Source organism: Erpetoichthys calabaricus, chromosome 17 (assembly GCF_900747795.2).
Source record: "Erpetoichthys calabaricus chromosome 17, fErpCal1.3, whole genome shotgun sequence".
Lineage (NCBI taxonomy): Eukaryota > Metazoa > Chordata > Cladistia > Polypteriformes > Polypteridae > Erpetoichthys > Erpetoichthys calabaricus.
Genome location: NC_041410.2, coordinates 25,885,998 through 25,913,683, shown reverse-complemented (window position 1 = coordinate 25,913,683; position 27,686 = coordinate 25,885,998). Strand labels below are relative to the sequence as shown.

Genomic DNA, 27,686 nt, shown 5'->3' with positions numbered 1-27,686 from the left:
TTTAAAGTTGTAGAAGTAAATTAGGTTTATACAAATAACTATGAAATACGTCTGTTCGTCAAAAATTAGTATCTTTATAGGAAGTCTTTTGTACAAAGTAGAATACTTACATCGTCGTATCATTTAAAAACACTTTGCAGTGAGTTTACAGGTAACAAATAGTAAATTGCCATGCAAGCCAGGTGGTTTATTACAGTAGCACTACACTGCCATCTAGTGGGCTTGAAGAATATTGTTCCATTTAAATATAAATCTGCCCCCGTTCAATGCAGTCTCAGTAACCCATTAGTGCTGAAACAAACTGCAGTGCTTTTGGAATTTTAAGCAAAATACTTCTTTTATGAGGCAGCAGGAAGTAAACTGTATCTGACAAGGGAGTTTTACCCATTAACGTATCCACCAAAAGTCTTACAAAATTGAATTATTAGTAAAAAGTGTTAAATATCTGCTTAAATTTCATTCAACTCAATTATAGAGACAGGGAGTGAGAAAACATTCATAATGACAAATTTGCTTTTAAAACCAGTGTGTCTTCAGTGGCGTCACATGCTCAAACATGGCTGAAAAGAAAAAAAAAAAAAAAAAACAGAAAAGTTAAGTCTCAAATTAAAATTTACTACTATGCAAATGTGCAAAAGCAAGTGGATTAGAGCATAGAACAACACAGCAAGAGCGAGGCAGCACAAACATTTTGATCTGAAGGAAAGCTCAGCATTTTAGAAGAGAAAGGGGTTTTGGTGAGATGTTTCAGATTACATGTACAAGAAACAAGTCATTTTTTCCTCTCTCTCTACATATGCCTACCTAAAAACCATCCATAAAGAACACAATAAATAAAATAAAAAAATGCAAATCACAAGCAAACCCACACACTACACTTGTATAACCTTAAGAGAATATTTCAGTTGGCAGACTGTCATCCATTGTCTTCATCCCAAATATGTTTAGCTTTCTACTAACAATGTGTAAGACTGTCCTTGCACCTTTTTGGACAAAAATGGAAAAAAACATGATTGGCGTTCACAATGCACCATCCTACATTTTGGGAAGGGTTGTACCACATTATTTAATTAAATTAATTAAAACTTTAATGATTAAAGTTTTCAGAGGCACTAAACAATGAAGAAGAACTCACCAAAAAGAGAAATCTTGAGCACTCCAAATTGATACTGTTCCATTGGTTTGGGTGTCATCTAAAGGATTTCCATTAAAGTTGCCACAAGCACCACACAGTTTTCCAGAAAATACAGATTTAACTTTTACTAAAACAACCCCATCGGTTCTAAAATGAATTTTAAGGTCAGAAGCCCAGGAAACCATAAGACCATCAGACACCTTGTATATGGAAATATCGAGGGGGAAGCTCTGTGGTAAAGCGGACTGTTGTCCATTAACCTGTAACATCAAAATTTGCAAAAAAATTCAACACATTTCAAGATTAAATAAATAAAATAGCCACATTTAAATAAAATACACTTTAAAAAATTCATATGAAAAACAACTTAGATATGTTGATTTTAAAAATATTAATAAATATCTAAAATAATCTTCATAAAGTCCTCTTTATTGTTTTTGAAGAAACTTTGATTATTCTGCATTATTTGGCAAATGAGCGGGGCTTTTCTAAACATCTCCTTTTATAAATCAAGTAAACTGCTCATGAAAATCGAGTTGTAATTCATCATTTCAGAAGAAAATTTAGCATCAGCATCGGAGCTGGGGGGCCCTCTACAGCGCATCTTCAACCTGAGCCTGGAACAGGGGAAAGTCCCGAGGCTTTGGAAAACATCTTGTATCACCCCAATCCCAAAGGTATCACGTCCTAGTGAGCTGAATGACTTTCGGCCTGTTGCTCTGACATCACATGTGATGAAGACCATGGAGAGGCTGCTGCTTCACCACCTTAGGCCACAGGTTCAACACGCCCTTGACCCTCTGCAGTTTGCATATCAGGAGAAGGTGGGAGCAGAGGATGCCATCATCTATATGCTACACCGATCCCTCTCTCACTTGGACAGAGGTAGTGGTGCTGTAAGAATTATGTTTCTAGACTTCTCTAGCGCCTTCAACACAATCCAGCCTCTGCTCCTTAGGGACAAGCTGACAGAGATGGGATTAGATTCATACCTGGTGATATGGATCGTGGACTATCTTAAAGACAGACCTCAGTATGTGCGTCTTGGGAACTGCACGTCTGACATTGTGGTCAGCAACACAGGAGCGCCACAGGGGACTGTACTTTCTCCGGTCCTGTTCAGCCTATATACATCGGACTTCCAATACAACTCGGAGTCCTGCCATGTGCAAAAGTTCGCTGATGACACTGCTATCATGGGCTGCATCAGGAATGGGCTGGAGGAGGAGTATAGGGACCTAATCAATGACTTTGTTAAATGGTGCGACTCAAACCACCTACACCTGAACACCAGCAAAACCAAAGAGCTGATGGTGGATTTTAGGAGGCCCAGACCCCTCATAGACCCAGTGATCATCAAAGGTGACTGTGTGCAGATGGTGCAGACCTATAAATATCTGGGAGTGCAGCTGGATGATAAATTAAACTGGACTGCCAATACTGATGCGCTGTGCAAGAAAGGACAGAGCCGGTTATACTACCTTAGAAGGCTGGCGTCCTTCAGCATCTGCAATAAGATGCTGCAGATGTTCTCAGACAGTTGTGGCGAGCGCCCTCTTCTACGCAGTGGTGTGCTGGGGAGGCAGCATTAAGAGGAAAGATGCCTCATGTCTGGACAAACTGGTGAGGAAGGCAAGCTCTATTGTTGGCATGGAGCTGGACAGTTTAACATCTGTGGCAGAGCGAAGGGCGCTCAGCAGGCTCCTATCAATTATGGAGAATCCACTGCATCCACTTAATAGTATCATCTCCAGACAGAAGAGCAGCTTCAGCGACAGACTGCTGTCACTGTCCTGCTCCACTGACAGATTGAGGAGATCGTTTCTCCCCCAAACTATGCGACTCTTTAATTTCACCCAGAGGGGTAAACATTAACATTCAACATTATACATAGTTATTGTCTGTTTTTCTGTTTTTTCACCTGCATTGTTATCATTCTTTAATTTAATATTATTTATTATATCAGTATGCTGCTGCTGAAGAATGTGAATTTCCCATTGGGATTAATAAAGTATCTATCTATCTATCTATCTATAAAGTATACATAATTCAGCACGTTTCTACGAGATTACAAGAGGAGTGCACAGACTGTATGTAAGCTGAACCCACTTTTACATTTTACATAGCAGAACGAAGTTTAAATGAGAGAACACAACTTCCAAGTCAGAATCTACCATAAAATGGTTAGGATTCATCTCTTACTGAGACACGGTCTCTTTGCAGTATAAATTTTACAGCTTTATTGACCTTTGTTTCCTTAACAGGTAAATTTAGCATACGGGATGAGACAATTTAAAACTTCCAGAACAGCCGTGTAGTGTCGCCCATGTGTCTCGAATCTTGACAGATGGACAGAAAAGGCTTAAAGTTGTGATTGATCTTTCTGTAAATGCATACGTGTTTAACAGGTTCATTGCAGGTGATGAAACAGTATTTCCAGTACAAGTGAGAAACAAAATGGCAAAGGCGGCAGTGTAAAATGGCAAGAAAACAAACAAAACAATGACACAAGCGTGGTCTTGATCTACAAGTGTGACATGGTGCTTTTATAACTTGAAACACCATGTTTCACCACCGGTAATGACTGTTAAAACTCTACATGGCTGATCTGAGAATGAAACTGTCACATCTCATATTTTCAAAACTAAAAATCCAAAGAAAACAAGGAGTATTTAAGGTCATCAAAAAAACAGTGCAAAACAAGAGCAATCAAATTGCATGCAACAGATAATCTGTATATGGCTGTGTGACATTACCTAAAGGCAACAATCCAAAACCAATGAGAATAATGAAACATGAAAAATAACTTACCCAAGCACTTTGATTTTTAAGGACAATTAATGAGTTTGGTAGGAAGACGTAGAGTGCAGAATTCAGCGGTTGCATTGAATTACAATTTCCAAAATTAATAATTATCCTGAACCATTTTTTGGATGAATGGTCACAAACGGTGACCAAGTCATAAGGTGTTCCATTTTCAACACTTATTGAAATGCCATCAAAAGTAGAGAGAGAGCCTGAATCCAATAAGCACGTTCCTTCATTGATGTAACAACCTCTTTTTCCATCTTCAATGGAGCAATATGTTGAAGGCCCGCAGGACACATCCTCACAGGAAAGGCCACCTGTTGTATTGCACCAGCACTTCTGAGTACAGTTTTCCTGGTACTGCTTTTCATTAGTCTGAGAGAAAAATCATTACCAGTTAAGAATAATGATAAAAACTTAGTAAATTAAGATTGTAGCAGAGGAATCAATTTTATCATCATTGATAACAGGAAAAAATTAACTGACTTATAACATTGAGAAAAAACTCATTTACAAGCACTCTGTACTTCGCATTGGGAAAAGATTACATTTCGTTAAACTATAAATCAGCACCACACAAATATTTACTTCAATATTTTACTTTTAGCATCATATTTATACTGAAAATGTAACAGGTTGCTGGTGGAAAAATCACTAGGTTGCGTTTATATATTCCTGTAAATTAAATTACATGTGAGAAAACTGGGGTTCATACAATGAGAACTTAAAATGCTGAATCCTATCCTGGATGAATTATGAACAAGGCAGTAACAAACTTTTGAAAGTGCACCAGTTTTTCCCAGTGTACTCTTGTAAAATACATTCATAGTTAGGAGTGCTTGCTTCTTCTCCAAAATTTGGTTAAAAATTTAACAAGACACAATGGAAGGAAATCAAGTGAATGTCAGTTACTTTAATACTAATTCACAGTGCTCTGTACTTGTGAATATCATATTATACCTTGTAGGTCCTTCCTTTGTCAAAGCAGCTACATTCATCCACGCCAACGCAGTCATCACCATTAAAAACATATCCGTCATTGCACTGACAACCTTCCTGGCATTTCCCCGGGCACCTAAGAGCTTCAGCAATCTCATCACATACCAATGAGCAAGTGTCAACACAAAGTTCATAGTGGCTAGAAGAAGAGCAAGTCATAGCTGGCCGAGGGGAGAAAAAAAATTCAAACTATTGAAAGTGTTACCAACTGGAGACAGTAATAAGTTTTAAAAACATCATAAGAATATTAAAGGCCTCCACCACAGTTTCCCATCCAACAAGTGTATTTTCATTAGATAAATGTACTATAGATTTTAGGTAAGATGCACTGTTAAATTTAGGATAAGCTCAAAAAACAAATACTTACGACAAAAGCTCGCATTCCTCCAAACCCCAATTGGCACACCAGACAACTGGCAAGCAGCAGTGTAAGCTTGTAAGCTGTTGCACAGCGAAGCGTTGGCTCCACTAGTCCTACACAACTCTGACACACAATTGTTAAAGAACCCTGTGGGATCAATGAGGGGGATGCAAGCATTAAATGGGCCATATGGTTCAGTAATCAGTCTGCAAGCACCTGTGGAGCTGGACAGGTCATCTTCATTTAAGCTACAAGGAAAACAGTCTTTGCCACAATCATCTGTGCAATTCTTAGCAGACGTGGGTTCCATCTTCCAGGATGTACCAAAAACCTGTGCATCAGTGGTTTTACTGCCATTAGGAAGTTTAAAGTCATCAGATGAATTTAGATTGAAGTTTCCACAAAGTCCACACATGTAGTTGCTGTAGTTTTGGCTTACTCTGACCTGTATATAGGATTCCAAATCATAAGAAATGCTCAGACCAGCATCAGCTTGTATAATGACAAAAATCCCTCTGCGGTACACCCAAATGTCCTGTTGATTAAAAGGGATGTTCTCCAACACTCCATTAACCTAAACATGGAGAAGGAATAAATAAATATCCAAAACAAATAAACTGGGGTCTATAACAAGTATTTATACAATTTGGCATTTAGTTCACAAAATTAATGTTCATAAGGTTCTTGTACAGGAGACACTGTCAAAATTACAGAAGCCAATAATCATGACACTTACCTTAACCTTATTCATGTTCTGCAGTAAGCTCAAATTTATATCGTAGATCTCTAAAATTAATTCTTTGACAGCGGAAGTTCCATTTTCAACTAGTTTATTCATAAGGATTAGAGAAAAGTTTGTCAAGCTGACAACAGCACCCATGGTAAAACAGGTCTTTGTGAATGTATAAGCACAGGTACCCTGAAATCTAAAGGATAATCCATCAAACGAATGGAAATGTGAATTTCCAATGGCAGAACATGTTCCTGGAGGCATGGCAGAGAAACACTTGCGTTCTCCATCTTCTACCCGGCATTCTTCCTCTGGTCTACAGGAGAAAGCCTTACAATGCACTGCACCTCCCACCTGACAGCTGCAATGCCACTTGCACAACGTATCATTGAAGAAATTATCTCCCACTTGGTAGTATGTGCCATTATAAAGACAACCACATCTGAAGGCTGGAATGCAGGATGTGCCACTGATGACAAAATCTTTTTGACATTCACAGTCTTCTCTGCATTTAGTTGTTTCAACAGCTGGGAAGTCAACACAATTGTGGAGGAATCGAGAAGAGCAGAGCTCATAAGTGCTGTTCATAGAACAAGGCCAATCTATTTAAAGACAAGAATTAATAATTTAGTTTTGTACCGTCTTGCAGTTTCCCCCAAGACTACAGACCAACTATTTTATTGCACTGATTTACCCTTTTAATTGAGTTCCTTAACTGAAATTTTTATTGTTACATTTATGTAGTTACTAAAGTCTAAACTTCAGGATGACCCACCAGTCGGGATAGGTCTACGTCGAGGTACCCACATTTCGGTAAAAACTTAGAGCTACTTATACCCTAACAGCTGGTCCTTGAAGTATTAGAAGAAAATCTAGTCTATGTCATACTGCCAGGAATAAAACAGTACAAAAGCAAAGATAGTATTTTATATATAGCAGCTGTAAAAAAATACCTTAATTGCCTCATTTCAATATGCACAATCTTGCTTATAAATTTTGTACATGTAACATTACAATTATGATAGAACTGATAATTTGAATGGACACCCCAGAAAAGGGTGTTAAAAGGTAAACTAGTGAGAAGCAATGAACATTTTCAAACTAAGCCGTTATTACAGAGTTAAATTTGAAGATCAGTCTCTGCATGTCTCACTGATAATGCAACCTAGATGAAGGAACGTCTCCAGCTCAACCTGGCATGAACCTCCTTTTTATCTCAGGTGACCATCTATTCAGCACAGCTCACTATCACTAACATCCACCTAGTCAGTACTCAGTTTTGAGGTGACCACGTGTCCTACAGGAACCACGTCGCTATGGCCTCTCAGTAGTGCAGATTCATATTACGCAACATCTACAAGAAAAGGACCGTCTTACAGAATATGCAGCACAAATCCTGATCCAGGATTTGGTCTTGTCATGTCTAGACTACTGCAACTATCTGCTGGCAGGAACACAAGCAATTCTCACCAAGCTGCTGCTGATGATTCAAAATGTAGTGCACATTAAGTGTTCAACCAGCTGGGGTGAGCACATGTCTATCTTCAGATCACAACTCTGACTTCCTGTAGTAGCACATATTAAGTTCAAATCCTTGATGTTTGCCTACAGAGTAGTCAGTGGGTCTGCGCCTATATTTATGAAGACACTTCTGAGGTCCTGGACTCCTCTCAGGTCTGCTGTTGAATGGTGTCTGGTGCTGCCACCTGTGCATGGCATCAAGTCTCACTTCAGATACTTTCATTCATCTGTAACTCCAATAGGGCCGAAGGAGGTGTCCACCTCTATTTAAAATTCTGACTCCCTGAATGTTTTTAAGAAACATTTAAACACTCTTGTATGGTGAATGTCTGTCTAACAGATTTTAGATATTTTAATCTAAGAATTGTTACTCACTTATGTTTTGTTGTGGATTCTTCACTTGTGACAATCGATTTTGTACTGTTGCCTTGTAACACTTGTTCCCAAACAATCCCCTAGACTGATGTTTACTCATTTACTGTATGTTGATCTCTTTTGTAAGCTGCTTTGGATAAAAGTGTCTTCTAAGCAAATATTAATGCAAGTGTAACTATTAGTACCTGCGATATTACTGTATATACGTTTGAACTAAGCAGTTTTCATACAGCCTTGCTACTTACCACAAAAAGCAGAGGACCTCCATGGATAAATAGTGGCTCCTGCTTCTTGACAAGCACCTACATAGTTGGAGATAGATTGGCACAATACTGAAATCAAGCCTTTATAGATACAAACATCATATACGCAGTTTAAAAAGAAACTGCGGGGGTCTATAATGTTTTTGCAGTCTCTGAATGGCCCGTTTGCATCAAGGAGTTTGCCACAAAAGTTTGCACCTGTGTAGGCCTGCTTCTCATTTTCATCACATTTATGGCAATTACCAGTACATTCATCAGCACATCCAGGAACCTGTCTAATCTTCCAGCTTCCACCAAATGTATCTGGGCTTGATGCGTCATCAGTACGATCATCGTTGTAGTTTCCACAAAGGCCACAAAGCAAGCCAGCATATGCACTGGGCACAGACACAGTTACACGCATACTCCAGTCAAATGTTAATCTGAGGCCAAAGTCTGTTGTTACAGTTATAATTAGTCCTGTTTTATATAACTGGACCGTTTTATTATTCCAGAAATAAGGAAGGTTGACCAGAAGATTATTGACCTGCATAGGAAGTTGTGGAGAGGAAAAAGTGTTATTAATTCTACATCAATTTGAAGGTAAAACACAAAAATCATATACTTTCCCCACACCTGTTCCATCCATCCATCCATTATCCAACCCACTATATCCTAATACAGGGTCAGGGGGGTCTTTATTGGAATTTTGAGATTTTGCACTGTGGGGCTTTGAGAGGTTAACTATACATTGCTCACATTAAATTTCCAGTTATTGAACAGAAAACCAACACAGTGTATGCTACACAACAGCCTATGAGATATCTGTGTAGGTAAAATTGTGACTGAGTTATTGACAGCTTTTTTTAAATGCATCAAAATTATTACTGCGTGGGACAGCTTTGGTGTTAACACTTAATTGCAAACTCAGTTTGACTTTATTATGGTCATTAATATCTGTACCAACTGGGTCAAGAGGCACCATAACCCTGAAAGTAATATGCTGATTCAAGATCATGAATGGACTTTCTTCTTCTTAAAAACTTATTGGTTATAACCAAACACAAATTTTACCAAAATCAAAACAATTCATACAGTGGATCCATTCATAAGTGAAAAGGATCAAAGTGGATAGAATTAGAAGTAAACACTTCTCTGTACATCTATGGCAGCAGATAACATCTGTGTAGCAAAAGAAATGTACAGAAATTTTCAGAGTACTTGTCCATCATTGGCTGCATTAATAATGGAGAGGAGTCAGAGTACAGGAAGGCCGTGGAGGACTTTGTCTTGCGGTGCAGAGACAATGTGAAATTCAACATCAGCAAGAAAAAAGAACTGGTGGTGGACTTCAGGTGTGCTAAGAAGCGTCTGAGACCAGTCATCATCCAGGGTGAGAGAGAGAGAGAGAAACAGATAGACAGATAGGATAGTAATGTGCCATTTGTTAAAAAATGACAGATGCAATACATGGCAAATGTCAACCTTTTTTCTTATAAAATTATATACAGTATAAATTTAAGAAGTTGCCATGTATCCATCTACTGGTATCCATGTAAGTACTGTAACTTGCTAGGTTAGCAATCTGATTCAATTAAAGTATGCCACAGTTGCAAAAACTATCCACCATTCATGTTAAGTTCATTTTTCATTGATTCTAATATACATTCCTATTAACATTTTAGTTATACTTAGAGAGGTATGCAAAAAAACAGAAAAAACAGGGAAAATAGTGTTTTTTCCCCCCAATATTCTATTTATGATAGCCTTTGAAAATATCCACTATGTCAGCGTTAAGCAGAAGCTGTACCATTTGAACTGGTAGAACCAGGCTGCTTACCTTGATCTTGCCTTTGAAATCTTTGCTGATCAGCACAGATATTCCATAAACATTCACCCAGATCATTCTGGCATATGAAGCCACATTACTATCCCTGTTTTCATTCTGCACGTGCACCTCAAAGGCGGTGAGATTGGAATCTTTAGAACACAGACCTGTCAGCAGGTACACACAAGTGCCTTGGAAGTCGAACTTCCTACCATCAAAAGTAGTATAGTGTGGATCCCCTTCTGCTAAACAAGATTTGATGGTCCGTAGATAACAGCCCAATATACCACCAACAGCCTGACAAGACTCGCCAAATTTGCAAGAACCAGGCTTACAAGATACTTCCTTGGATGCAGGATCACAGGTGCATTGCTGTTCACAGTTTTCAGTCCAAAATTTCATTTTAAGTGGGTAGTAGAAACCTTGATAAATACAGCCACAGTTTTGGGGTGGGACACACTGATTTCCACTTCTTAGAAACCCATCGTTACATTGACAGTTTTCAACACAAGGAGACAGACATGGAGATTCAGTGGGAGCATCACTACATGTTGTTGTGCACGGTGAGTCACAAATGTTATAGTGACTATTCCTGGAGCAAAGGAGTGCTGGGGAGAAGGAAAAAAATATTTTAGTATGCAGTTTTAACAAAAAAATATGCTTGCATCAGGTAGTTTTGCTTTACAAATTGATTTGTTGGAAAACTGTTGAAAGTACTTATCTAAAACCCTCTGATTTTTGCATTGTGGTTTGAGAAGATAACTTGATAAATAATGAAACTTACAGCATCCGGTCATGTTTCTCCATTCTTGAACTCGGATCCCACTTCTCTGGCAGCTGTCTGAATAAGCTTTCAGTGTCTGACAGAGGAAAGACTGGGTGCCATTATTTACGCACATACTGTTCACACAAGTCTTCTGATACACACTGGGATCAATCACAGGATGGCAAGGAGCAAATGGGCCATTTGTTTTGGTTAGTACGCCACACAAGTTAGTCGTCTCATAGATTTGGCCACTTCGCTCTTCACATTGAGGACAGAGACCACTGCAGTCTGCCCGACAAAAGGCTTCACCGTTGTCAACTTTCCAGCTCCAGCCAAAAGCCTTTGCGCTGGAAGCTTTCGTGCCATTGGAGGTCAAAAAGTCGTCACTAGAGTCATTGTTGTTATTGCCACACATCCCACACACATCTTCAGGAAATGATTTGGGAATTTTGACCTTAAGATACTGTTCCCAGTTATAGATTACCATTAGACCAGAATTCATTTCTAGGACTATAGATATTCCACTAAAGTACACCTTTACGCTTCCATCTTGTAAAGAAAAAGGAGGGATGAATTTGATATCATTTACCTGTTTGAAAAGAAAAAGTAAAATGAATGCACAAAAATAACACCGGTTTAGATTTTTCTTTGTGTACTTATTTGTCAGTGTTACAGTTTACTACAACCTCACCAGGTTAACTTCAAGGTAGAGACACATCCCGCTTGTCTAAAACACAAAAAGAAAATATGGGGTACAAAATTCAACCCAGCACAAACCTGTCAATCAAATGAAGTCTCCAAAAACAAAACATATCTCAAAATATCAGCCGATTGAAAATTCAGGTGCTGACACACATCATACTAAAGTAGACTAAGGCTCCATCCTGCTTCTGCACACACAAGACACTCAACACTAAGATATTTGTTAACATTTAGAGACTTTGAAAAGAAAAAGCTTTCAAGCTGGAGAGAAGTCTCAATGCATTACAACACAAGCTTGCGTTTTAAAGCGGGTGAGATCACAAAGCTATTCTCGTTTGAGTTGATCAAAGCCCCCTCGACATTTAAAGGGTAGTCGCGACCTTACTGTATTATCATTATCTGTTTTGCACATTTCTGCATAAATATTTGGGATAGGCAGTCATGTAACTAGAACTTAATGGGTAATAATGCAAAAAATTAAATTAGCACCCCTTATGTGAAAATAAATCCAATTACAAATGACTGCCAACAACGAGACACAGCTAATGCTTAATCTACATAAAAAAAGAAATAGCTATAATTAAGCTTTATGGAAAAGTGGGAGTAATTCGTGACAGACGGGTATCAGCAAGAGTGAAAGGAAAGGTCTACAGGACGGTAGTGAGACCAGCTATGTTATATGGGTTGGAGACAGTGGCATTGACCAGAAAGCAGGAGACAGAGCTGGAAGTAGCAGAGCTAAAGATGCTAAGATTTGCATTGGGTGTGATGAGGATGGACAGGATTAGAAATGAGGACATTAGAGGGTCATCTCAGATTGGACGGTCGGGTGACAAAGTCAGAGAGGCGAGATTGTATTGGTTTGGATATGTACAGAGGAGAGATGCTGGGTATATTGGGAGAAGGGTACTAAGGATAGAGCGGACAGGCAAGAGGAAAAGAGGAAGGCCTAAGAGAAGGTTTATGGATGTGCTGAGACAGGACATGCCGGTGGTGGGTGCAACAGAGCAAGATGCAGAAGACAGGACGATATGGAAGAAGATGATCCACTCTGGCAACCCCTAATGGGAGCACCCGAAAGAAGAAGATGGAGTCATGGGCAAGATTTAAAAAACATGTTAACAGAGTGCTATGAAATAACAACCATTCAGTCACCATGGCTTCTCCAGCCCCATGGAACCGGATGCAACTGCCCCACTTACATGGCCAAAGGTTATGTCAATACCCTATTAGAAAGAAGACATTTGGGGTTAGGAGTGCATATGGAATTTGGAAGAAAAATACGTAGTCTCAGAGTCTTACGGTCTACAAGGTGGCAGGACATGGTAGGTATCCATGTCTATACGGACCACTTAAGACTGAGGTCAGGGAGGCAAACACATTCTCACTCAACATCTTGGTTGGAAACCGAGACAAAGGCTGGAGAGTGAAGAGATACATGGATCATGAAGCAACCCATTGTCTCTATAAGCAAAAAGGGCCACATCTGGTCCAAAAAGTGAATGCAAAGACTTGCATCAGAACCCATTCTAGAAGGGGGCTTAAAGCCAATTATTGAGCTGAAGATAACTCTGACTTACATAAATGAGAGAAAGCAGAGTGACAGTGGGGGTACTTGAGATGGGTAAGCCACTTCTCTACGCATAATGTTTTCAAATCAATAGACAGGTGGCTGGGAACCAGAAGTGTGAACTGCAGTAAATCTTTATTGTGTGTTAAAATGTATAACATATGCTAAAAAACAACAAAATCTAACTTATTAACCCTTTCGGCTCTGGAGTTTGTTTTTATGGGGAGAAAATTGTTTTGTGAGATATTCTACCTTTTGGGATGTCTAGGAAGCTCAAAAATTAAACAAAACATTATCACTATTATTATACAATAGCTGCCAGATACTTGCATCTTCTTGAGGAAATAAAATTGAAAGTGGACCTACGTAGTATGTGGTGCGCACAGTCCGGAAGCATCCATTTTCACTTCCGTGTTTCGTAGACTGTATGCCTCTCCAGTCTGCGCGAATAGTAGCACGCCCGATTCCAATGGCTGCAAATGTTCCTGTGCCTTACAAAAATGGCTGTATATATATATATATATTAGTCATATGAAAAAGTTTGGGAACCCCTCTCAGCCTGCATCATAATTGACTCTCCTTTCAACAAAAAAAGATAACAGTGGTATGTCATTCATTTCCTAGGAACATCTGAGTACTGGGGTGTTTTCCAAACAAAGATTTTTAGTGAAGCAGTATTTAGTTGTATGAAATTAAATCAAATGTGAAAAACTGGCTGTGCAAAAATTTGGATCACCTTGTAATTTTGCTGATTTGAATGCATGTCACTGCTCAGTGCTGATTACTTGCAACACCACATTGGTTGGATTAGCTCATTAAGCCTTGAACTTCATAGAATGGTGTGTCCAATCATGAGATATAAAGGTATTTAAGGGGGTCAATTGCACGTTGTGCTTCCCTTTGACTCTCCTCTGAAGAGTGACAGCATGGGATCCTCAAAGCAACTCTCAAAAGATCTGAAAACAAAGATTGTTCAGTATCATGGTGTAGGGGAAGGCTACAAAAAGCTATCTCAGAGGTTTAAACTGTCAGTTTCAACTGTAAGGAATGGAATCAGGAAATGGAAGGCCACAGGCACAGTTGCTGTTAAACCCAGCAGGTCTGGCAGACCAAGAAATATACAGGAGCGGCATATGTGCAGGATTGTGAGAATGGTTACAGACAACCCACAGATCACCTCCAAAGACCTGCAAGAACATCTTGCTGCAGATGGTGTATCTGTACATCGTTTTACAATTCAGCGCAATTTGCACAAAGAACATCTGTATGGCAAGGTGATGAGAAAGAAGCCCTTTCTGCACTCACGCCACAAACAGAGTCGCTTGTTGTATGTTAATGCTCATTTAGACAAGCCAGATTCATTCTGGAACAAAGTGCTTTGGACTGATGAGACAAAAATTGAGTTTATTTGGTCATAACAAAAAGTGCTTTGCATGGCGGAAGAAGAACACCGCATTCCAAGAAAAACACCTGCTACCTACTGTCAAATTTGGTGGATGTTTCATAATGCTGTGGGGCTGTGTGGCTAGTTCAGGGACTGGGGCCCTTGTTAAAGTCGAGGGTCAGATGAATTCAACCTAGTATCAACAAATTCTTCAGGATAATGTTGAAGCATCAGTCACAAGGTTGAAGTTACGCAGGGGTTCCAACAAGACAATGACCCAAAACACAGTTGGAAATCTACAAAGGCATTCATACAGAGGGAGAAGTACAATGTTCTGCAATGGCCGTCACAGTCCCCTGACTTGAACATCATCGAAAATCTATGGGATGATTTGAAGCAGACAGTCCATGCTCAGCAGCCATCACATTTAACTGAACTGAAGAGATTTTGTATGGAAGAATGGTCAAAAATACCTCCATCCAGAATCCAGACACTCACCAAAGGCTAGAGGAGGCGTCTAGAGTGTTATATTTGCAAAAAGAGGCTCAACTAAGTATTGATGTCATATCTCTGTTGGGGTGTCCAAATTTATGCACCTGTTTAATTTTGTTATGATACATATTGCATATTTTCTGTTAATCCAATAAACTTAATGTCACTGCTGAAATACTACTGTTTCCATAAGGCGTGTCATATATTCAAAGGAAGTTGCTAAGAATTAAGAGGAGTTCCCAAACGTTTTCATATGACTGTATATATTATACTAGTAATAGGATGTCAGGACCAAAAGGGTTAAATTCTGCATCCCATTCCTTTCCATTTTAGATCACAGTGGCTGTTCCTGTAGTGCTCATTTTCTTATTGGCACATTTAAAGCAATTCTTTTTTTTTTTTTTTTTTTTTTTAAACATTCAACACAATTTGATTATTCAAAAAATATTTATATGTCATAAAATAAAGAGGCTTCTTACCATTACAGCTTCCACATATTTATGAATAATTGTAATGTTTGTGTCCTGGATCACAAAGCTGATCATTTCCATGTAGGGTTGAGAAGAATTTTTATCATGCTTAATTTGTATTTGAACAGAAAACTCAGAGGCATTACTTTGTGAAACACAGTTGTGCACCAGTTCATATGTACAATTCCCTTGAAAGGTGAAATCCTGCCCATCAAATGTGTGATACTGAGTACCCCCTAATACCCAGCAGATATTGGCATCTGGAATACAGGTTGTTCGATTATTATGAACTTCGCATTTTGCATGTTGGCTGCAATTTAACTGGGCGCATGAAGTAGTAACATTATCTGTAACAACAAAAAACAGTGTTAAAGCTCACAAACAAGGTTTTACAACATACCAAGATGTTAAGCTTAAATATGCTGGACATAAAGTATTCTATGAAAAAAAAAAAATCATAAATTACCTTTTGAGTAGCAGCCCATCACAGCATTAATAGTGGCACAGACTAATTCATTTTCACAAGATGCTTCAGTACATTGCAACATGCCCAGAGACAGACATGTGCAGTTCCTGGTGCAATTATTTTCCAAAACACTCTCTCCTTTCTGGAGTGAAGAAGGCAGATATTTAATAAAGTGCCATAGATTAAGCTTGTCTACATACAATGTCTCTTATAAATGAATATTGTATTTGCACAAAAAATAATCTAAACAGTTGTGAAGTAGTTTTATAATTGAAGTGATCAATTATACCAAAAAAAAAAAAAAGTTTATAAAAAATTTCAATACTGCTAAAGAGTTGACTATACATGATCTTCCCAGATACACTCAGATATGTATATGAATTACAGTTGTGGAACTGGGACATAATATGTTTGTACCTTATAATACCGGCCATTACTTAGGCAGCCACAAGAGTCTACTGGAACACAATGATCACCATCAGCTTGGAATCCTACATTGCATTCGCAACCCTCCACACATTTCTGAGGACAAGATAGCTCCTCCAAAACTGCCCCACAGGAGATCGCACAGGTATCTGTACACAGTTTGTACTGAGAGTTGGTAGGACAGGACATATCTTCAGAAATGGAATAAATAAAAAAAAAAAGCACAGACATTTTTAACACTCAGATCTACTTAATTTTGCTTATTTGTACTTTCTCCTGGTTGGGAGAGCACTTAGGTTTAAACAAGTAAGCATTCCAAATGGAAAAGTGAGCATCAAGGAGGTCACGATTCTGAAACTGATTCAAAGACGCATTTATTATTATAAAACAAGATTACTGTGCAAGAGGGTGCAGTATATTAGAAGATTTCTAGATAATGGAAAAAAAAAAAAACCCAAAAACTAATTATATATATTAAAAAAACTAGGGGCTCTGCCGTCTGCTCGCTTCGCTCGCCAACCCCTGGGAGGGGAACCACTTTGCAGATCTGCCAATCGCATATGGGGAAGCGGATGTATAATTTAAACCGATTGCTATTTTCATGGGAATTGTTACATATGTATAATAGAACTAATTATTTTACATTACAGCGAGTAATAAACCATAGTAAAAAAATAGTAAAACGTAATAAATTAAAAGAAAATTATGTTTAATGTTGCATTAGAGGAATTTGTTGCATTATACGTTTTTGTTCTGTTGGCTTTGAAATTAACATGCAAATACTTTTTAAACTTACTCTTTTACTGTAAAACTAGTAAAAAAACAATGTTTTGAATTAAATTATCATCAATATCGCATTGAATTTTGTCCGTGTTTGGACTTACATTGTGACAACGCAACGTATAACTGCCTGTGAGTGAATATCGTTTCTTTCTCTCTAATAAATAAACCAACTTTTTCGAATGCTTGTCCCTGTGATTTGTTAATTGTCATAGCAAACGCTATTCTAATGGGAAACTGTAAATGTTTTAATACGAATGGCATATCAAGATCTCCTTTGGTGTCTAATGTTATGCGAGGAAGATGTACTACATTACCTTTCTTGTTGTCTTAAAATTTTACATGTCAGAATTGTTCAACCAATTTTGAATACAACTAATCTTGTCCTATTGCATACCCCATCACTCAGACATAAATTACACAATAACATTACAATACATCCTTCTTTCAACAGCAATTTGGCCGGTGAAAGACCGGACGGTGTTAACAGTTGTAGATATTCTACGGGATATTGTAAATTGAGGTTTTCATCTTCTGCACCAACACCACTGTTTCAGCATAGGCTATTGATACATATTGAACCAATTTGCTGCGTAACTGATCAACAATTTTCGCATTAATTCATTTGACTTCATCGTTTCACAGTGCTAGAATCACCTGTGTACTCATTTCTTCTGTTGATAACCCTTCGGGATGAAATTCTTCAATAAGATTTGGACATAATATGTCTTCTTTTATTGGGAACTTAAAGTGAAGAAAAAGTAAAAATTTATAAAAGCTGAGAACACAGGAATTGTGTCTGACAAAAGCATTCACACGAATGAGAGGTGAGAGGACCATGTGCGTGGTTGAAAATGGTCGAGAGGAGAGTGGGACTTGAAAAAAATCTCTTGGCAATCGTCTCATCTCAAGATTTTTCTTTTATAATAGAAAGATATATATATATTTAATCATAGTTAATTGCTTTATTAATTATGTAAACTAATCAGGTTCACTGGTCACAGGGGACACTGAAGAGCATACACTTTGTAACCTACTATGTGCTTCCTCTTTAAACTGTGTGCAATACTAAATTTCCAGTCATAGTGCTGGTCACACCTTCATGTCTGCTTAATAAAATATATTAATAAATATGTTTATAAAATATACTATTCTACTGGCTTTACAAACCTAAAAACAGGTTTGACAGATAACACATACTTTATAAAATGTGCATAAGTATGACATTAACCATAATTTTATTTAAACTTTAAAGATGTGAATTATTAAAATTTTCAACAGTCATACTCACTACAAAATGTTTCATTTCTCCAAAGCTGAACCTCTCCTCCAGCCTCCTGGCAAGCAGCAGTATAAGCCTGTAGGCTGTGACACAGTTGCTCCATCCTCCAGTCCGAAAGACACATATCATAAACGCAATCATTAAAGAATGGTAAGGGATCGACTAAAGAGAAACAGGCGCTGAATGGCCCAGATGAGGCTGTGATCAATCCACAGTAGCTTGTTGACCCAAAGACTACTGCCCCATTCACGTTACAGCGAGGGCAGTCATTTCCACAACCATCTGTGCAGTTGGATTCAGAATCCGTGACCTTCCAAGAAGTGCCCAGAGTCTGAGTATCTGTGGTCATAGAACCATTTGAAAGCTGGAGATCATCAGCAGGGTTTCCATTAAAGTTACCGCACAGCCCAAATGTTTGGTTGTAGTATTCTGCCGATACAGATATCAATATGTAGTACTGCAGGTCGTACATCAGGTTTACTCCAGCTTTAGTTTGCAAAAGGACCATTACACCTTTTTGTATCACATGAATATCTGGGAGCTTAACAGGAAGATTCCAGTATACTCCATCCATCTATGTAAAAGCAAAGAAACAAAACGCATTGTACTTTTAACATGAAGTGGGCAAATCCAACCCTAATTCTCTCCTTTTATGTTTTTTAATGACATGTGAACTGTATCTGCTACAACTTATAATTCCTAAATAACAATGCAGTAAATGTTTGGGAGGAAAATATCTCAAACTTTTCTATTCTTAAAGCAGTAAGAGAAATGTCCATTTCTCACCTTAATAATGCCAATTTCCCCTTGGGTCAAAATAAAACTGCTACTGTAGATCTGTAGCTCCACTTGCCGTACAACTGACACATCACTTTTATCCATCTCAACATTTTGCACAAGCACAGAGAATGGTGCGATGCTTTCTTCAGCGGTCTCATTAGGTAGGAAAGCAGCCAAAATATATATGCAAGTACCTTGAAAATCAAATGCTTGCCCATCAAACGTTAAGTAGTGAGCATCTCCTGAAACCGAGCATTTCCCGTTGCTTTCTGCTGGATAACACCCAAGGATACCATTCACAATTTTGCACATCTGACCATCAACACAAGAAAAGGGATGGCATGAAACTAGACTGTTGGACCCACACACACACTTCAGTTGGCAATGTGGATTGGTAATAAATGTGTCCCCAGCTTGGTAGTAATTTCCATCATAGAAACAGCCACACTCGGATGTTAGAACACATTCCATTCCACTTTGAACAAAGCCAGGGAGACACTGGCAATCTTCCCGACAACGAGCATCCAAGAGTAAAGGCAGTCTAACACAAGACGGAGGGAAGGAGGGTGCGCACAGATCATAAGTGCTATTGGCAGGACAACTTACATCTGTCAAAAAAAGAGAAAAGCTGTAAAAAATAACTTCTAAAACATTGTTGGAAATTTTTTGATATACTCCGATATCACTAGAGCCATGCAAAGAATGAATGGTAAAAGCAATGGCAACCTAAAACACTTAATTCAACCTCTGAACAGAGCACCAACACACATTTTTGACAAAGTTTTACACAATTCAAGCAGATAGAAAACTCACCACAAAAACTCTTGGACCTCCAGGAGTACATATTGGCTCCTACATCCTGACATGATTGCACATAGCTGGAAATGGAATTGCAGAAGACAAACCGCAGACCATTGTAGAGACAAACATCATGAATGCAATTCTCAAAGTAACTCTTAGGGTCAATTTTACCCTGGCAGTCTCTGAAGGGTCCACTGAGGTCCAAGAGTTTACCACAAAAGTCATTTCCACTGTACATTTGCTTTTGCTGCTCATTACATTTTGGGCAATTACCCAGGCACTGATTCTGGCATCCTGGCCTGCCTCCCGTTTGCCAGCTTGCTCCAAAATAATTCAGATCTGTGGCTGGCTTGCCATTCCTATTCACTAAATCATCACTGCTATCACCGTTGAAATTTCCACACAAGCCACAAACAGTACCCAAGTATGTGTCTGGAAGTACGATTGTAACTCTGCTGTTCCAGTCAAAGGTTAGAGTGAGTCCAAAGTCAGTTTGTATAGATGCAATTAGTCCAACGCGGTAAGCAACTAACTTTCCATTACTCCAAGAATAAGGGAGATTAGTCCACATTCCATCAACCTGCAAAGAAAATCATCTTTTAGAGCGATTTCCTCCACCTCCTCACACATATTGGAGACATGATATACTTACCAGGACTTTGCCAACATTCCTTTTGCCAATCTCTATCGACCTGCCATAGGCTTTAATCTGAATCATGCGAGAGTATGAACTTGCACTAGTGCCGCGATTCTCATTCTGTACTTGCACTTCAAACTGAGCCAGACTAGAAACATTGGAACACAGTGCTGCTAGCTGGTACATGCAAGTGCCCTGGAAGTCATATCTAAGCCCATCAAATGTCATGTAGTGTGGATCCCCTTCAACTGAACACGTTTTGAAGTTCAGAGGATAGCAACCTTGTATCCCATCAACAACTTGGCAAGATTCAGTCGATTTGCAAGTCATTTGCTGACAGGTAATCAGCTTTGTAGCAGGATCACACATACATTGCTGAGTACAGTTCTTGTCAGCCCAAAACACTTCATTAAGTGGGTAATAAAAGCCTTGGTAGGTACATCCGCAGTCTTGTGCTGTAAGACATTGGCCACCACTTTTGAAGAATCCAACATTACACTGACACACCTCAACACAGGGGGACTGACAAAGTGATGATATAGAATGGTTACTGCAGGTTCCTTGGCATGCTGATCCACAAAGTTCATAGTGGCTATTCTCAGGACATGAAAGAACTATTAAGAAATAAATGAAAAAACAAAATTAAGAAACCAAACAGAACATGTCTATTTATGATGTAGAATAAATAGGATAAACACTAGTTTTTAAAGCTTCCAAAATCAAATGTCTGGTTCAGGTAACCCTCCATAGCAAGCACTTGGGATTTCATATTAAGAGTAACTGCTGTTTTTTGATTCATTAATCTTTAAACTCTGGATTGAATGAGCAACAAACAAGGTGGTTTTCTCCTTTGCTTGGTTCTTCATTATTTAAAAAACAGACTCTTAAGAAAAAAAGGAAGCAACTTTATAAACTTTGAGACAATGGTAAACCACCATTAGCTACACGTACATTTTCAAAGCATCCTGGAAACCCTTCTAAAAGGATGGGGGAAACTGCATTTCAGCGGTATACTCTCAATTAAGAATGGTATCTCATTATTTGTCATTCTACGGAGGGTGGATGTAAATGCAGATGCTGGCACCACTAACATCTCCCAAAAATGGATTGAGATTAGGTGACTGGGACAAGCCTTATATGGCTTACATTATTATCATTATTTTAACACACTTCGTGGATATGTGTGCTCCGCGACTGTGGCAGTGCCATAATAAAAGATTATTTACGTTGAATTTCCTATAATTAACTTTGTTAAGATGTGATGGGTGTTTTCCAGCCATAGTTTAGGTGCTGAGATTCTATTTAGAGAACAGAATAACACAAACTCTTTACTCTGGGTAACCAGCATTCAGGCTCTCATTTAATATGTAGCCCACGTACTCATTAGATAACTTTAAAGAAGATAAAATATGACTAGTCTGACCACGTCACTTTGCACACTGTTTAGCAGAATGCTTTGCATCACTTGTTTGGTCGGTGCCAATTTGACTTTTGTGCGTACTGTAAAGACAGTTTATGCATTTCACACAATCTTAGTATCCCTCTCTGAAGTTATGTCCATAATTACTTTTTCTGCTCCTGTCTTGAATTAACATTTAAAGTTGAATATATATAAAATTCAACATCTGTCTGTATGTCTGTCCACTTTTCACAAGAGAACTACTTAACGGATTTAGATTGGGTTTTTTTTCTATAATTTGCTTGAACATTCTGGTTGATTTTGCAACTTCTCTCACTGCACTAAGTATCATAGATTGCTTGCAAGAGCGAAATATTCACACTAATCCGAGAGACAGAGGTGGTGGGCCAAGGGGAAGGGGAAGCAAGATGTCAGGAGTGGGGAGCCGGGCAGGGCCATCCTCACTCATGCGCCAGCCTTTGAGTCGGTCTACTCCTGGCCACGTTTTGCAGCGTACCTTGCCTCCGCTTACCTAGCAATACCCGTTTGTTTATAGATTTTTAAAGTTTGTCCTCTTTCACTACTACGCAAGTGGAGCTGCAGGGGACAGATGGTCTCCAATAAATACATGACATTGGCTGAATAGCTTTAGCACAATTTGAAACAAAACACTTAAGTTTTTGTTTTTTTTTTGGATACCGAAAACAGTACTATAAAAAAATCAGGAGTGTGTTCCCCCCGACTTTCTCGTATACTGAGATAGACAAAAAGGCCATTAGAACCACTTCCATATTTCTCAAATATCACCTCTTTGTTTCTCCTCATAATTAATTGATAATATTGAGAAATATATACAATTATTTATCTCTATTTATAATCAAAGTTTATATTAAAATTATATTTTCGCACTTTTGGAAACGGTGGTGGAATTTTTTCATGATTACATATGAATTATCTAGATTATGTGCAAAGTAAAAAGAGTAATAGTCGCCTAAAAACATAGAAAAAGTGTTGGTATTATATAATATTTGTTGCAATAAATTGCTATAGGTAAAACTGCTTTTAACTACATTTAGTTTATTAAAATAAAAGAACAATCATAAAATTAAATTTATTACCAGGAACACGATGGGGGCGTAGTATCTTATTGTTCCCATTACATCTTTGTATTTACATGGCATGTTCAATGTTTACATGTTATTTTTGAGGGAATTTGCGTTATATTAAAGACAGTTTTTAAAATTTGAATCATCTACCTGTAATTATAAACATAGTTTACTTGAAACATCGTGAAAGTATTCAGTTAAAGTACCACTTCCAGATGCCAGAAGTGGTCCAAAAGTTGATAGATTTCCTTACTTTTGATATAAAGCAGGTATACAAAATCTCACTGACGTAGGTCAAAGTGTTTGAGTTATTGTGTTTACTAACAGACACATTTCCAAAAATTGTATTTTTGGACTCGGGAAGGTCTAAAATGTCAAGATTCATCAAAATCTCAAGGTTGAATTTTTTTGCGATTCCTATACTTTCTCTATTATGTATACGAGAAAGTAAAAATGCATTTATGTTTTTTGCAAAGAAAAAAAAATTGAAATCATAGACCTGTAGACAAAAGATGTACAAATGATACTAGCATCAATGATCATGCAAACCTGATGTTATAGGGGACGTGGCTCTTCCTAACTGGCAAAATGATTGGTACAAAACTTTGTTAGAGCTCCTCTAATAGCTTTTTAGAAAGCTAAACAAAATCCATTGTGCTAGTCTGAGAGACAAAGCACTATTTCACATCTTTAAATGCAACATTTAGCATTTAATTTGTTATTTTTATTTCAATACAGCATGCTGGGTCCTAAATTTTGACAATTTGCCATGTTAGTCGTATGCACAAACAATTCAGAATATAAAAAGAAGAGGTTGAAGATATTTTAAGGAATCTGAACAAACTTTGAAAGTACAGTATTTGAATCCGCTCAGTAGAAAAATCAAATGCCACAGGTGCTAACACAATAACCACTGTGTATAGATACAGTGTGTACTTACTACATTCAGTCCTCTTTCTCCAGTCTTGCACTTTGTTGCCACTTCTCTGACAGGTGTCAGAATAAGCCTGCAATGCTTGGCATAGGAAAGACTGGTTGCCATTATTGAGGCACATGCTCTCCACACATCTTTCTTGATACACAGTTGGATCAACAAGAGGGTGACAAGCTGCAAAAGGGCCATCAATAAGGCTCAGCAGACCGCATGAGTCACTCTTCTCAAATATCTGGCCATCACATTTTGGACAGGTCCCGTTGCAGTCAACTTGACAAAAGTCTTCTTTATTGTCCACCTTCCAGCTCCAGCCGAAGGCATTCTCATTCAGAACCCAAGTGCCATCTGGTGTTACAAAATCATCATTGGGGTTACCATTATTATTGCCACACATTCCACAGACTGTTGTGGCAAAGGATTTTGGAAGCTGGATCATGAGATACTGCTCCCAGTTATAGATCATCTGAAGGCCAAATTCCAATTCGATCATCACAGATGTACCACTGTAGTAGACCTTCACCTTTCCTTCATGAAATGAAAAGGGTGGGATGACCTTTACACTATTCACCTAAATTATAAAAAGTGGACTTAAAATTAGTTCACAACAGCAAAATAACAGTTTAATCTTTGCCAAAGTATTGTCAAGTCATTATTTCAGAAGTGCTCTGAACCAGAAATTTTGGAAAAGCTCTGTAATAAATATTAAAGGGGAAAGATAATTAAAGCAAATAATAATAATAATGCAGAGAGCAAATTGTGAAAGGTGGTGGTTAAACAAGTTGCTCAGAATCTTCCTAGAATGCAGCTGCCAGAATCTTAACTAGGAAAAGAAAATCCGAGCACATCTCTGCAGTTTTGATGTCACTACACTGGTTACCTGTACCATTTAGAATCGACTTTAAAATAATCCTTATGCTTTACAAAGCCTTAAATAGTCTTGCTCCATTCTATATGTTGGAATGTCTTTCACCTTACACTCCCAAATCGTAACCTTAGATCTTCAAATGGGTGTCTGCTTATAATTCCAAGAGCTAAACTTAAAAGAAGTAGTTGTGACAATGCGGGTTCTGCTTCTCCCTTTTGGGAGCCTCTTGAACCGGACACTATCGGTAATGTAACAGGGATGAGCTGGACAATGAGGAGATCAAACGAAGTAAGGAGAAGGTACAAAGTGCAAATAGTGCTTTTATTTCAACAAAACCAAAACAGTGAAACAGTGAAAGTGCATTCCTCCAAACGTCAATAAATAAATAATCCATTAAAAACAAGTGGAAATGTGGAGGTTAATAATCCAATAAATATTCCATTTAAAAAAAGAGGTTAAAAATCAATAATGGCTGGAAGCAGTCCATTAAAAACCTGGTACCTTTTTTAGCTGGCAGCTCCCCTGCTTCTCCCATCCGGGCTCTGCACCAGGGGAGTTGTCCTACCTACAGCTGACCTTCTCTTGCTGGTCTGGTAGCCTTTCGATCCCTGGCTCAGTAGGGCTCCGCCAGACTGAGACACAGGTTCCCCAGCAACCAGGACACTAACACTGGGGCTTACACCTCCCAAGCCTCCCACTCCCGCTGCAAGCAGTCCTTGATCTTGGTCACTCCTGCTCCTCAGCAAAACTCAACAGGAGTGACCCAATCCATCTGTCCCCAGATGCCGGCCAAACACCCCACTAGGGGTCGCTTCCCAGCTGTTTCTCCTTATTACAGTGAGCCTGCTCTCACTTGCTCCTGCACTGGCTTCTACACCTCCTGCATTCTTCTCTCTTAGCCGCCCGTCCTGTTCTTTTCTTTCTTTTTTCTCCTCCGCACTTGCATTTCTCCTATTTATAATGGGGACATGGCACGGGTGCTGCGATTAGCCTCTCCTGACATCAATCACGGACATGGGCGACACCTGGGCACTTCAGTGTGGAAACGCCCAAGCCCGTATCGCGCCCGGGAACTGCTCCGCCCACACTACCATACCCACTCTTTAAGAAGCGAGTGCAACGATTATTTAAAAATTGTCCGTTCATTCTGAGCCGCAGACCCGCTATATCACACTCCTTCCCCCTTAAGCCCCCAGTTGCACGGGAAAACTCCACACCACTACCATGCAGTGCAACTGAATGTCCAGGTCCGTGGCTTGGCCACATGTAGTAAGACAGCCTTCTGCTGTTATGCAACTAAAATCTCGAATAGCTTACTGACAAAAATTTGCCAGGCTAATACAATGGAGCATTTAAAAAAACTGCTAAAAACTCATTATTTTAACATGGCTTTCTCATAGCTTCATTTTATTGTAACCCTGATATTCTATATATGCATTTAATTATTTTTTTCATGGCTCCGAAATCCGTACTAACCCCTACTTTCTCCGTTCTTTTTCCGGTTTTCTGTGATGGCGATCTGCGCCACCTCCACCTGATCAAAGCACCGTGCATTCCCTACACTGACGGATTGAAGGCCAGAGGTCCACATGACCATCATCTTCTAATTCTTCCATTACAAGCCTGAAAACCATGAGGACTGATTAGGTAGAATGCCCAGAGGGGGTTTGGTGGTCTTGTGGCCTTGGAACCCTTGCAGATTTTGTTTTTTTTTTTTTTTTCTCCAGCCCTCTGGAGTTTGTTTTTTCTGTCCTCCCTTACTTTGTTAATTAGCACTGCCCTATTTTTATATTTTTTCTTTTTTCTTTCTTCATCTTGTAAAATACTGAGCTACATAATTTGTATGAAAACATGCTATATAAATAAATATGGTTGTCGTTCCCTTGCTTTCCAATAACCATAAAATACATTTATACAACAACTAGTCATGAATGCTACATTGCTTTTCCTCTGAATATCTTACAGTATATATAAATGTCTACACGTGGAATTGTGTTTGTTTGTACGGCTCGGAAGTGAGAGGTGGAGTCGGGGTAAGGGCTCCACCTCCGAGAAAACTCGCTTAGCCGCTAGTAACACAAATGAGGCCAGCACATCAGCAAAACAAATCCTCCTAGGAGAGAGATGCCCAGAGTCGTTCCTTTCAATTACCTGGCATCTCTACATTTCAATATTTTTCTGACGATTTCAATAGTTTCTAGGACCCCGGACTTTTTACAGCACAGGCTTACACAGCTATTACTGTATAATAACGAAGATAAAGCAAAGCAAAAATACTTACCATTACATAGTCTATTTGATGCCTGGCAATGGTTATATTATAATCTGTTATTTCCAAAGTAACTTCTTTTAGAAAGGCTTGAGTCACTCGTTCATCATGCTCATTCTGGATATAAATTGAAAAGCCCGAAATGCCACTTTGAGAAATGCAGTTCTTTAGCAGGGTATAGGTACAGTTCCCTTTAAAGTTAAAAGTGTGTCCATCAAATGTGTGGTACTGGCTGCCTTCTTGTACCCAGCAGGTTTTAAAATTAGGGATGCAAGTTGGCTGATTATTAAGGACTTCACAAGTGCTATTCTGTCCACATGTAATTAGGCTACAGGAGGGGACTTGATCTGAACAAAAGAAAATAAAGAGCAGTCAATAAAAGTGCCAGTAATCAGACTCATCAGCTTAAGTGATTAAGTACTTTACTTTTTTTGATACAGCCCATTGTCCCGTTTAGGTTACTACAGACGAGTCCCTCCTCGCACGCTACTTCTGTACACTTGAGTACACCTGAAGAGACACATGTACAGTTTCTGGTACAATTCCTCCCCATCAAGG

General features: G+C 38.7%; 1 protein-coding gene across 1 annotated transcript; it reads right to left on the bottom strand.

Moving 5' to 3' along the window:
* On the bottom strand, positions 1-27,686 carry LOC114668166 (IgGFc-binding protein-like). The gene is made up of 19 exons (XM_051920563.1): positions 27,555-27,686; positions 27,141-27,475; positions 24,001-24,562; positions 20,571-21,169; positions 19,931-20,498; positions 19,124-19,725; positions 18,347-18,911; positions 16,267-16,466; positions 15,850-15,991; positions 15,393-15,730; positions 10,784-11,354; positions 10,012-10,607; positions 8,175-8,718; positions 6,040-6,635; positions 5,310-5,877; positions 4,904-5,103; positions 3,947-4,318; positions 1,136-1,395; positions 1-560 (listed from the first exon to the last, which is right to left on the bottom strand). The coding sequence occupies exons 1-19, from the start codon at positions 27,679-27,681 to the stop codon at positions 551-553; spliced, it is 7,755 nt and encodes a 2,584-aa protein (XP_051776523.1). The 5' UTR covers positions 27,682-27,686; the 3' UTR covers positions 1-550.